At 44.9% G+C, this 13,090-nt stretch overlaps 1 protein-coding gene across 1 annotated transcript in view; it reads left to right on the plus strand.

Annotated features, from left to right (window-relative positions):
- Positions 1 to 11,811, plus strand: part of cers1 (ceramide synthase 1) — a 58,754-nt gene extending 46,943 nt beyond the window's left edge. The window contains exons 5-7 of the mRNA XM_072594308.1: positions 1,928 to 2,075; positions 5,293 to 5,429; positions 8,248 to 11,811. Coding sequence (XP_072450409.1) covers positions 1,928 to 2,075; positions 5,293 to 5,429; positions 8,248 to 8,290 — 328 coding nt within the window. The 3' untranslated portion in view covers positions 8,291 to 11,811. The remainder of the gene's footprint in view (positions 1 to 1,927; positions 2,076 to 5,292; positions 5,430 to 8,247) is intronic.
- The last annotated feature ends 1,279 nt before the right edge of the window (positions 11,812 to 13,090 follow it).

The raw sequence follows: 13,090 nt of genomic DNA on the forward strand, positions 1-13,090 counted from the left end.
TTAAAGGGTTGGCGATGTATTCATGTTATAGCCATTATATATTTTAAAGGTTTGTGCTTTAGAAACAATGTCCCCTATATGCCAATCATGTTACAGCCAATTCCTGTTGACGAAATGCACGTTATAGAAGAGCGACCTGTACTGCTTTCAAATCCCAAAATGCAATAGACTTAGCATTCCATCTCTGGATGGGATGACAAACCAAGGACCTATTTCAGGTAAATAGAGTCATAGAGATGTACAGCATGGAAACTGACCCTTCGGTCCAACCCGTCCATGCCGACCAGATATCCGAACCCAATCTAGTCCCACCTGCCATCACCCGGCCAGTATCCCTCCAAACCCTTCCTATTCATATACCCATCCAAATGCCGCTTAAATGTTGCAATTGTACCAGCCTCCACCACTTCCTCTGGCAGCTCATTCCGTACATGTACACCCTCTGCATGAAAAGGTTGCCCCTTAGGTCTCTTTTATATCTTTCCCCTCTCACCCTAAACCTATGCCCTCTAGTTCTAGACTCCCCAACCCCAGGGAGAAGACTTTGCCTGTTTACCCTATCCATGCCCCTCATGATTTTGGAAACCTCTATAAGGTCACCCCTCAGCCTCCGACACTCCAGGGAAAACAGTCCTAGCCTGTTCAGCCTCTCCCTATAGCTCAAATCCTCCAACCCTGGCAACATCCTTGTAAATCTTTTCTGAACCCTTTCAAGTTTCACAACATCTTTCCGATTGAAAGGAGACCAGTACTGCATGCAATATTCCAACAGCGGCCTAAGCAATGTCCTGTACAGCCGCAACATGACCTCCCAACTCCTGTACTCAGTACTCTGACCAATAAAGGAAAGCATACTAAACGCCTTCTTCACTATCCTATCTACCTGCAACTCCACTTTCAAGGAGCTATGAACCTGCACTACAAGGTCTCTTTGTTCAGAAACACTCCCTAGGACCTTACCATTTGGTGTATAAGTCCTGCTAAGATTTGCTTTCCCAAAATGCAGCACCTCGCATTTATCTGAATTAAACTCCATCTGCCACTTCTCAGCCCATTGGCCCATCTGGTCAAGATCCTGTTGTAATCTGAGGTAACCGTCTTCACTGTCCACTACACCTCCAATTTTGGTGTCATCTGCAAACCTACTAAATATACATCTTATGCTTGCATCCAAATCATTTATGTAAATGACAAAAAGTAGAGGACCCAGCACCAATCCTTGTGGCACTCCACTGGTCACAGGCCTCCAGTCTGAAAAACAACTCTCCACCACCACCCTCTGTCTTCTACCTTTGAGCCAGTTCTGTATCCAAATGGCTAGTTCTCCCTGTATTCCATGAGATCTAACCTTGCTAATCAGTCTCCCATGGGTAACCTTGTCAAACACCTTACTGAAGTCCATATAGATCCCATCTACTGCTCTGCCCTCATCAATCATCTTTGTTACTTCTTCAAAAAACTCAATCAAGTTTGTGAGACATGCTTTCCCATGCATAACGCCATGTTGACTAGCCCGAATCAGTCCTTGCCTTTCCAAATACATGTAAATCTTGTCCCTCAGGATTCCCTCCAACAACTTGCCCACCACCGAGGTCAGGCTCAAATGATGGCCACTATTAGAGGGTGAGGGTTATCCTGTTGTGCTGACTAATAGCTATCCCTCACCAAAATGCCATGGAAACCAATGATCTGGTCGTTATCTTTATTCTGCCATTTGTGGGATCTTTCTGTGCTAAGACTGGCTACAGTGTATCTTGCATTGCCACAGTGACTGCGCGTGTCAAAGTTTACTGTTTTACTGTATTCTCTGATGTTTGGCGTCATGGAAATGAAGGCTCCTGCCTCTCAACATTGAGAGAGTTTCATGATTATGATCGAGTTCCATTAATTTTCTTCTCTGCATCGCTTTCCCTTTTTTCTCTCATAGGTTCTGGTTCCGACTTTATTGGTTCCCCCTCAAGGTGCTGTATGCCACCTGTTACTCCAGTCTCCAGTCTGTTCCCAATATTCCTTTTTACTTTTTCTTCAACATTCTGCTGCTTATCCTCACTCTGATGAATATCTATTGGTTTCTGGTGAGTAATTCCGGTCAAGGGTCTCTGCACATCTTCTCTTCATCATCTTCCTCAAATCTCTCCCAGTGTAATTGAAGCATTGACTCGTGGTGGATAAGAAAGTTTGTATTGGGGGGGGGATGGGGGGGGGGGTGGGTGGGTGGAGGGATGCATAAGGATGTGGGGTTTGCATGTCAGAGTGGGGAAAGAGCAGTTTTTAATAACTTTTGGCATAAGCTCCTGGAGATTCTGCAGAATGTACAGCACAGAAGCAGGCCATTCAACCCAATTGCTCCATGCTGGTCATAATGCTCCACATAAGCCTCTTCCCATATTCTGTGATCTCCCTCTATTATCAATATAGAGTCACAGAGATGTACAGCATGGAAACAGACCCTTCGATCCAACTCGATCATGTCAATCAGATATCCTAAATTAATCTAGTCCCATTTGCCAGCACTTGGCCCATATCCCTCTAAACCCTTCCTATTCATATACCTATCCAGATGCCTTTTAAATGCTGTAATTGTACCATTCCACCTTCATTCCACCCTCTGTGTGAGACAGTTGCCCCTTAGGTCCCTTTTAAATTTTTCCCCTCTCACCATGAACCTATGCCCGCTAGTACTGGATTCTCCCACCCCAGGGAAAATACATTGTCTATTGACCCTATCCAAGCCCCTCATGATTTTATAGACCTCTGAGGTCACCCCTCAGTGTCCGATGCTCCAGGGAAAACCGCCACAGTCTAACCAGCCTCTCCCTACAGCTCAAACCCTCCAACCTTGGCAATATCCTTGTAAATCTTTTATGAACCCTTTCAAGTTTCACAATATCCTTCCAATAGGAGGGAGACGAAAACTGCACACAATACTCCAAAAGTGGCTTAACCAATGTCCTGTACAGCCGCAACATGACCTCCCAACTCCTATACTCAATACTCTGACCAATAAAGGAAAGCATACCAAACACCGCCTTCACTATCCTATCTACCACTTTTTAAAAAAATCCTTACTCCATTATGTATTTATCAAGCTTCCCTTAGAAAGTATCATATTCGAAATTCCTGCCAAAGCTGTTTGCGTTTGGTTACTTGTTAAATGTGTTTATTATAGATTACTCTGACTTTGGAATCTGTCCACCAGTGCTATGTATCTTCTATATTGCTCAGAATTATGCAGTGGTTGCGCTACTGTCTAAGTGTGCAACAGATTTATTTACAGGCACTTTTAACTTTCTCTGCAATCACAAAATACACTCTTCAATTAAGCTTACAGCTCAACTTCTAGCAACTTCTGTGGTCTCCGTTTACTTTGCTCTCCGTTAACGCCAAAGCTTAACCAACCTGGCACACTGAGTTACCACACTCTCACAATCAAACACAGATCAATTAAACTATTGAACACTCCAGGTATAATCAAAATTATTTTGATTTTCAGTCAACAGTGGGTGCCGTTTGCTTTAAAACAGATAGCCATTTTCTTTTGGTAACTGTTTCATGAGTAAACTTGTCGTCAGCGTCCCTTGACTGAGTAGCCATTAGATAGGTGTGAGCTTAAACAATGGGGGTTGGCTGACTATTCAATCACAATGTGCATCACAGTGTTCTGTCCTCTGCGATTGCATAGTTCCCCTCAGCTCTGCTGGGTCTAACTGAGGTTGTCTCAATGTCACCTTTTGGAATCTGTTGACAAAGTAGCAGTGTGACAGTCAAAGCTGGGAGCTTTCACATTTTCCAACAGTTCTGAGGCCCTTAACTAACTTCGATTTCTGTGTGTGAGTTTGGTTGAATATTTTAAATGTGTCACATTTCACATGTAGTCTAAGAGATGTGGACTGACAAGAAATGTTCCTATAACACTGTTTTATCCCCATAAACTTAATTTAGTAGAACATACCTCACAGAGACTCTCACATTACAGGTAAACCTGCTCAGGTGTATGTTTTGGTAACCACGGAGCTAAAGCAATGATTGAAAAACCCATGCACTCAGGTATTAGTTTTATCAAGTGTGTACAAAGGTTAAAGGTCATGTGGGTGTGCTGAACCATATTGAGATTACACAGCCAATGGCAGTGTCCATTCCTCAGTTTTTCTCTCCCCAGCAGAAATAGTGAGCTGCACCTGGATTGTCAATTCAGCACACATGGCAGTGACAGTGCAACCAAACTATTCCACCGACTGATAGACAGACAACCGCCCTTCCTCTTCATTACACACCTGAGATCACATTAGAGTCATAAGAGTCATAGTCAGAGAGATGTACAGCACGGAAACAGACCCTTCGGTCCAACTCGTCCATGTCGACCAAATATTCTAACCTAATCTAGTCTCATTTGTCAGCTGTTAGGCCCATATCCCTCCAAACCCTTCCTATTCATATACCCATCCAGATGCCTTTTAAATGTAATTGTACCAGCCTCCACCATTTCCTCTGGCAGCTCATTCCATACATGCACCACCCTCAATCTCCAACTTCTGTTCAATATTTACCCTTCCCTGAACACTCACTCCGCCATCTTTATTCAGGGAGCCAACCTTTGCCAGGGGAGATTACCACCTGCCGGAGTCCCACTCATACAGGAATGGGAGCAAGAACCACTGGTGCCCAACAAATGCCAGGAAATGTAGCACTGATACAGACTATTCAGCCCGAGTGGTCAATGCTGAGGCTTTCATTTCACACAAGCCCCCTTTCTACTTCAGTTAGCCCTCCAACATGGCCTTCGATTCCTTACTCCCGCTGGCCCCTGAACACATCTGCCCTATCCAGCTCCTCTTCAGAGCCTGGGGAAATTATTCAAACTGAAGTTGAAGATGAGTGAAGATTTCCCTCTGCCTTACTTTATGATCCATTTAGTTGAGGGCCACTGGTGACTTCTGATAAGCTCACTTTCAAAAATGTTGCCAGAGTAGAGTGTGGACCTTCAGGTCCTCCACAAGACCAGCTACAGATCTCAGTCACATCACAGTGCACCACAAGAGAGCAGAAAGTAAAACATCGTGGGACCTAGACTTCCAGGGCTCTGGGTCAGAGGCAGGCCGGCTGAGTTAGTGAGGTCAGGTCTTTGATGACTGGCTGAATGGCCTCCTTCTGTGCTGTCAGTGTCTGTGAGGCTCCTGCTTTGTATAACGTTGGAGTGTTCCCTTTTGTTTGACTGATGGTCCAACATGGTGGGTGGGGAGAAAGAAGCCAAGTCCCTGTGCCGACTCTGATGTGTAACTCCTTCTGTTGCAGTATATCATCCTGCTGGTGGTGAAGGTCCTGACTGGCCAGGTCTCTGAGGTCAATGACGTGCGAGAGTATGATATTGAGGACAGTCCCAGTCCAGCTGTGTACAAGAAATACAATCACCTTCACTCCTCCAAAGACGGGTATGAAATCCATAGGGTGGATGGGTGAGACAGTAGAATAGAAAGAAAAAGTGCAATCATAGACCTCCTTCGGTTTGAGTTCTCTCAGATCGCACGCTATCTCCTGCACTGGACCCACCCCGAACTGGGACAGGACCAACCCCCAGGGTCTTGACTCCAGTCTGTCCCAGCAGAGGCTGGTGGAGCAACACTGGGCCGTCTACGTTGAAGTCCGGAGCTGTGGATTGTGATGGTAGATAGTCCCCAATTCCTTTCCTTTCCTTTCCAGGCTGAGCAGGAAGGCTACGTTTGTTACCACTACGGCTGCAAGAGGCCTGTCACTGTCCGAGCATTTGCTATTCCCCAGTGAACCAGCAGATATCGCAGTGTGTGCATATTGGCCTCACCCTTGATGTCTATTTAATGCAGAGACCCTGTGTCCTTGGCATGAATTGGAAAGACACTGGCCAGAGGAGTGCTCAAAAAGTTCCCTTGGTGCCAACAGTGGGCACTTAATGATGACATCGACAACACTCACTTAGTAGGAAGACGAGTAGGCCACTCAGCCCTTCAAGCCTGCTCGCTCTTTCAGTACGATCGTGGCTGGTCTGATTTTACCCTCAATTCTACATTCCTGCATATCCTTGAGCATCTTGCACCTCCCCTCCACCGCCCCCCCTCAAACCCCCAGTTATCAAGAATGTGCCTACCTCTGCCTTTGAAATATTTTAAAAGCATGCACTGTCTTTTGAGAAAGGGAATTCTAAAGACTTGCAGCTCTTGGAGAGAAAAAAAATTCTTCCTCATCTCTGTATGAATTGGGTGTGCCCTTATTTTGAATCCCTGAAGATTAGTTCTAGTTTCGCCTACAAGGGGAGACATCCTTTCAATATCCCCCCACCCGGTCAAGACCCCTCAGGATCTTATCTGTTTCAATTATGTCACCTCTGACTCTTCCAACTCCAGGGGATACATACCTGGCCCATCTAGCCTTTCTTCATAAGGCAATCTGCTCATTCCATGGATTAATCTAGCAAACCTTCTCTGAACTGCTTCCAGCACCTTAACAACCTTCTGTAAGTGCAGAGGTCAGTAATGTACACAGTACTCCAGTCTCTCCAATATCCTGGATAATCGCAGTGTGTTCAAATTAGTTGCCTGGAGAGAAACCGAAACAGAAAGCTGCCCCATTCTTAGCCACTGCTGCTGTTGGAACGATTAACAATTTGATGTTCAACCTGAACACTCCTCCCTTTTTTTTCCCTCTTTCTTCCTTCATGGGATGAGGGCATCACTGGCTGGGCAAGCATTTATTGCCTACCCCTAATCACCCACAGAGCAGTTAAGAGTCAACCATCTCTCTGTGGGTCTGGAGTCGCATCTCCTTCCCAAAAGGGGCATTAGTGAATCAGGAGGGTTTTTCCAGCACTCGAGGATGGATTCATAGTCCATCATTAGACACTTAATTCCACATTTTATTTGTTTAATATCGAATTCAACTTCCACCATCTGCCATGTCGGGATTCAAACCTGGGCCATCACCTCCCTTTTGGTGATTGAGTTCTGACGCGGGGGCTTGAACCTGGAGTTTCCGGCTATGCCACAAGATCCTGCAAAGTGTGCAAGAGCAACAGGGTGAGGCTAGATGTCAGTACTCCAGGTGAGAGCTAACCAATACTTTACTGTGATCAATACCGGGCACAGCACTTCAGGAAAGGACATCCAAATCTTGATGTGGGTGTGGAGGAGATTTCCCAATGTGGTGCCTGTGACAGGGGAATCACTTCAGTGGAGGCATTCAAGAAGCTGCATAGAACAGAAAGGTTGACAAGGAGATTTAATGGAGAGTTTTAAAGTGTTCCTATATTACAGCCGTGGTACACTTCCAACTTACTCTATTCACTGTTTGATGTGTTAAGATGTTGTTTTGAGGTGGAAAGTACATGTTTTTATTCAGATCAGCCATGATCTAACTGGATGGCAGAACAGGGTTGAGTGACTGAATAACTTGCTCTTGTTCCTAATGTATCAGTTCAGTGATAACGCATCACTGCTAAACCCAGTCAGGGGTTCCCTGTATCCTGAGATCCTGAGCTGTCTGACCCCAGCGGGATACAGGCACTTCACCCGATGAATAAAGAGAGGAAAGTGGGCTGTAGCCAGCCAGGGCTGACCTTTATTTTCATTAGAACCATCAAGCTGGTCCTCCCCTTTGAGATAATTGTTCTACAATTAAATGAGATCCAGACGATCTTCCTCTCAACTCAATTGCCCTATTCTGTGGCACATGAACTGGAGTAGGGTACCACGCTATAGTCTTTTTTTTAGATTACATTACATTACAGCGTGGAAACAGGCCCTTCGGCCCAACAAGTCCACACCGACCCGCCGAAGCGCAACCCACCCATGCCCCTACATTTACCCCTTACCTAACACTACGGGCGATTTAGCATGGCCAATTCACCTGACCTGCACATCTTTGGACTGTGGGAGGAAACCGGAGCACCTGGAGGAAACCCACGCAGACACGGGGAGAACGTGCAAACTCCATACAGTCAGTCGCCTGAGGCGGGAATTGAACACCGGTCTCAGGCGCTGTGAGGCAGCAGTGCTAACCACTGTGCCACCGTGCCGCCCAGGACAATTAACACTAGTCCAGCCAGTGCCACCCACATCCTGTGAAACACATTCTTAAAAATGTTTCCATGGTGGGCTCCACAATTTTTCAATAAACCAAAAGTCTACCAAGCTCAAAGCACCTTCCCCCTCTGTCAGCGTTTCACTTCTCTCATTAGTGTGTCTAATTTCTGACACTGATGTGACTTATTTCCATTTGCAGACTGCGGCAGAGGAACGGGATCATCGTACATAAGCATCTATAATATATCCTGACACCAGCTTCATCACCCTGTTTACAGACCTTCCAACCCAGATTTGCTCTGAATCAAGGGCCAACTTCAGTCCTGACCTGTCCAGCCTTCCACGATTGGGAATGAAACCACAATGGAAAATCATCTGTTGATGGTGCAGTTGTTGTTTCGACGTCTGATTTTTTTTTTGCCCCCTCAGGGAATCCTTTGCTGGATTTTAGCTTTATCTCTCTATTGCTCTTGCTCTATTTTTCTCTCGCTGTCTCTGTCTCTTGCCTTATCTCTCTTGCTCTCTCTGTCACGCTCTTGCTCTCTCTCTCTCTCTCGCCCTTGCTCTCATTCTACCTTCTTCTCTTGCTCATTCGTGTCTTAATTATATTTTTACTGTGAATCATTTCTCTAAGCCTTTGCAAAGACTGCATGCAATGTCAGACTAGCTCCACCAAAACGTATGTGTCACTGTGAAAGGTCAAAGTGAGCTCCTGGGGTCTTGTGCTTGGATTTCCCACCGCTCCTCCACCAACGTCGGTCTCCGTTGGTGTCGAAAGCTTCCCCATAATTTGATGCTCTCCTATTTCCAAACTGTCCCCTGCCCAAGAACACCATTCACGATAAATACCTCAAAATGGTCTCTGGTCCTTACACTAACATGCGCCTGAACACCTAAATGAAATGAATCCAAGTCAAATTGGAACAGTTTGAGGTCGGTTCTTGTGGTTTGTACTGAGGTCATCATGGTCCTTGCTAGAGGTTGAGAACAAACCAGTGCCTCACGCAGCTGACCTTAATCAATGGGACCTCAGTACGAACTCCGAATGCACTTGCAGAGAGACAGAAACTCCACTGCACATTGCTGGGAGAGCTGTCTCTACAGACTGAGCCTTGGACTAATTGCCTAAACCTTCAACAAATGAGAAGGGCTAAAGCTTGGCTTTGGGGATTTGCACTAAATAAATAAAACAAAATCTTCTTTCTCCACTGTGAGGTTAGGTAATAGTCACCTGGATCATTACCCTCTGCACATCTCACCCAACTCTTTCCCATACATCCCATCAGCTCCTTTTGATTCAAATTTCCCAACAAAATGTGCAAAGGCCAATCTGATCACAATACACCATCCTTAAATAAAACCACCAAACCACCCCACCCCGTCCTCATCCTGGTTTGGATGGGGCCCCATGAATAGCTGAGGCTCCCCTAAGCACAGGAACAGAGGAGCTGTGGTTCAAAGAGGCCATGGTGCCCCTGGGCTACAGAGAAGGTACAAACCTGTCGAGGATTAATTGCCAATCGTCATGTGACCCACACTGTCAATGGCGACGGTTGACCGGGGTGAGCCAGTGATGCTATGTTATGAATGGATAAAGACCGCAATAAAAGCTGCTTCCTAGCCGCACTGTAGCCTGTTCTGAGGCAAGCATTGCCTTGTTTGAATGGGTGATGGTCCCCCAGGACCATCTGGGATTCAGTTTTCTCCCTCCCCCCACTCCTGTTAGTGCGGTTAACTGAGATCCTTCATCTGAAAGCACAAACTCAGCTGGGGTGCCCTTCAGTGCTTAGGAGTCAAAAGAGGCCTTTCAGCCCTTCGAGTCTGTTCCATCATTCGCTGAGTTCATGGCTGGTCTTGTTCATATCTTGGCTCCTGTGCACCAATTTCCATTCCACGTCCTTGAGCTAATAAAAATCTATCAGTCTCGGTCTGACATTTTCAGTTGACCTCGAGGGTCACGTTCTAGATGCTTGTGTGCAGAAAATTAGCATTTTGCCATTACTATCCATGTCACTGGCTAAAGAGGATGTCTAATATTCTTACTCTTGACTGCTATCCATTGACCCAGTTGGTGAGAGTGTCTATTGGCTGTGGCTATCACCAGTGGGGAGGATCTAGATCAAAGGTGATATCTCCATCATTGCAGAAACTGCTCGAAACCATCATTCAGGTTTATTTAGGAGCCATTGGTAGTGAGTGAAGGACTGGAGGTTGAGTGGTAACTATGGAATCACAAAGCAATAAAAAAATGCAACACCTTTGGAAGAGGAGAATGAAATGGAAGCCTTTTGTCAGGCATAGCCTGCTACATTATCTGATAAGCTAAAATCTCAGGCATGATCTTAGCTCCATTTTCCCAACTCATTGTCCATAGCTTTGATTATCCCAGTCTTCAAAAATTTAAAAATCTCTGTCTTCTGTACACTCATTAACTGAGTTTCCACAACTCGCTGGTACAGAGAAAGGGGGACTGTTTTTTTAAAAAAACTCTGTAATTGCTGCCTGTCCCTAAATCTCCTGCCTAGCCAGTTCAGAGGCAAATGCATGGCTGTGGGTCTGGAGTCATATGTAAACTAAACACTAGTTAACCAGATCGGCTTTTATGTTTGAGATGAGACTAGCTTTGAATTTCAGGTTTTATTACTAAATATCTATTTCACCAGATGCTATGTGGCCTCAGAACTTTAGCTTGGAGCCTCTGGGTTATGAATTGAAAATCCATACTGCGATGCTAGCAACTCTGTCATGGCCCATAGCCATCAACCTCCCAGTACTACGTCCTAACCAAGCATTTCTTCAATCTGTTGAAGAGGAGAGATAGACACCAAACGTGGGCCTTGTGGTGAATGAGGACTAGATTGTTCTGTTCGAGTTTGACTGTCACAAAGTTAATCAATTCTTTCAGATATTTGTTAAACATATTGAGTAAGGGTGAAAGACAGTGAGCTCTGTATTAGCTGGTCAGACATAAGGCCAGTGCATGGTCAATGGGAAGCATAGGAATATAGCCAATTTAAATAATATGTATATAAATAATCATGTTTGCACTCGCCAGCTAGTAGCTTTGATTCCAGATTTGTTAATTGAGTTGAAGCTTGAGATACCCCACTGAGATTTGTATCTGTGCTCCCAAGACATCAACCCAGAGCATCCTGATTACTAGTCTAGTGACATTACCATAACACCACCATCTCCCCTCTATAGATACCAAACAATCTCTGGTACTTCCCTCCAACTAGCACTCTTCACTCAAATTGGAGAGGGTCTGAGCAGTGATCAAGAGTTGAGGGCAAAAACAGCAGTGGCTGGAAAAACTCAGCAGGTGTGGCAGCATCTGTGGAGAGAGGGACAGAGTTAATATTTACGGCCCAGTGACCCTTCTTCAGGACTGCTTGGGAGCTTTATTTACCCTCCATCTCGCAGACTGAGGAATAGCGTCCAAAAATCAGGTGGTAACCAGGAGGTACATAATCGCTGGGCAGACTTCAGATAATCCTCAGTGCTTGACCACACTCGCTCTGAGGCATCAGTTCAGCATGTGATCATGTATCTGGAAGGTAGTTGTGTTCCCCAGCTCCCCCTCACACCCCATCCAACCACCATATCCTGATGTATAGGCGTAAAGATTCGATCTCAATGACTTCACTCTCATCATTTGTATGCCAATGGTCTTGCCTGTTTCTGCATGTCTTCCTGCTCTCTAAAGTAGACCACTGCAACCATACAATAAAGGAACATAAATACTTTGTACAAAAAAATAAAAGAAGAGAAACATTAAAGTCTGTTCCTTTACTTTTTTCTTCTTTATAAATTTGTAATCAATGTGTGGATCCCTGACATGTACATTTTCAAAGGTGACAGCAGTTTTGTGGATAATGAAGATCAACTTCTAAACCCTATAATTTAATTGAACTTATAATTGCTAGTTGTCTCTGGGAAGATAAAGGTAGTTATGGGAAACCAATTCAGTAACACTCACCGCAGCCAGTTCTGCTTCATCTTAAAGTAAAGGAAAATGATTAAATGACCTTTCAGCCTTATTAACCTTGCAAGGATACCTTGAGGATGGGCCTGTGTTTCCAAGACTCTCAGTGCCTCATTAATAGGTTGTTCCACAAGTGTCAAAATATTTCTCAATCTTCATTGGAGATTACAATAAAACTGAGTCAATTAAGCAATAGAAGCAGTTGGACTTGACATAGATAATGATGGTGGAATCTGCAGAGTTTGTTGTCACAGCTGGAGTTCCCCATTTGGACCATAGTCATCACATGATTGAAAGAGGCCATTTGGCCCATTGAGTCCATGCTGTTTATGTAAGGAACACCAATTTCTGCTAGAAAAAGTGTAGTTCTCAAAGAAATATTCTCAGTCGAATGATCTTCAGTTGTTTTACTAAGGACCTTCCATCCAGCAGAAGGTGAAGGGGCCAGCCTGTTTAGTGTGTTCAGCACCACTCATAACATTTCAAATAATTAAGTAACCTCAGCCAGCTTATCTTGGCACTGGACAACAGTCAGACTTGGCTTTGCTTGGCTTGTCATGAGTCTGCCACTAATAATTGTACATTTCACTTGCTATTTGTGGGATAGCCATTTGCAAAGACCTTTTGCCACATACCATAAGACATGGGAGCAGATTTAGGCTATTCGGCCCATTGAGTCTGCTCTGTCATTTAATCATGGCTGATAGATTTCTGAATCCCTTTCTCCTGCCTTCTCCCTGTAATCCTTGATCCCCTTACCAATCAAGAACCTACCTATCTCTGTCTTAAATGCACTCAGCGACTTGGCCTCCACAGCCCTCTGTGGCAATGAATTCCAAAGATTCATCACCCTCTGGCTGAAGAAATTCCTCCTCATCTCAGTTCGAAAGGGCCATCACTTCTCTATGAGGCTGTGTTCTTGGGGCCTAGTCTTACCTACTAGTGGAAACATCTTCTCCATGTTCACTCTATCCAGGCCTCTCAGTATTCTGTAAGTTTCAATCAGATCCCCCTTCGTCCTTCTAAACTCCCTCGAGTAGAGACCCAGAATCCTAAA

The sequence above is a fragment of the Chiloscyllium punctatum genome, chromosome 24 (assembly GCF_047496795.1).
Source record: "Chiloscyllium punctatum isolate Juve2018m chromosome 24, sChiPun1.3, whole genome shotgun sequence".
Lineage (NCBI taxonomy): Eukaryota > Metazoa > Chordata > Chondrichthyes > Orectolobiformes > Hemiscylliidae > Chiloscyllium > Chiloscyllium punctatum.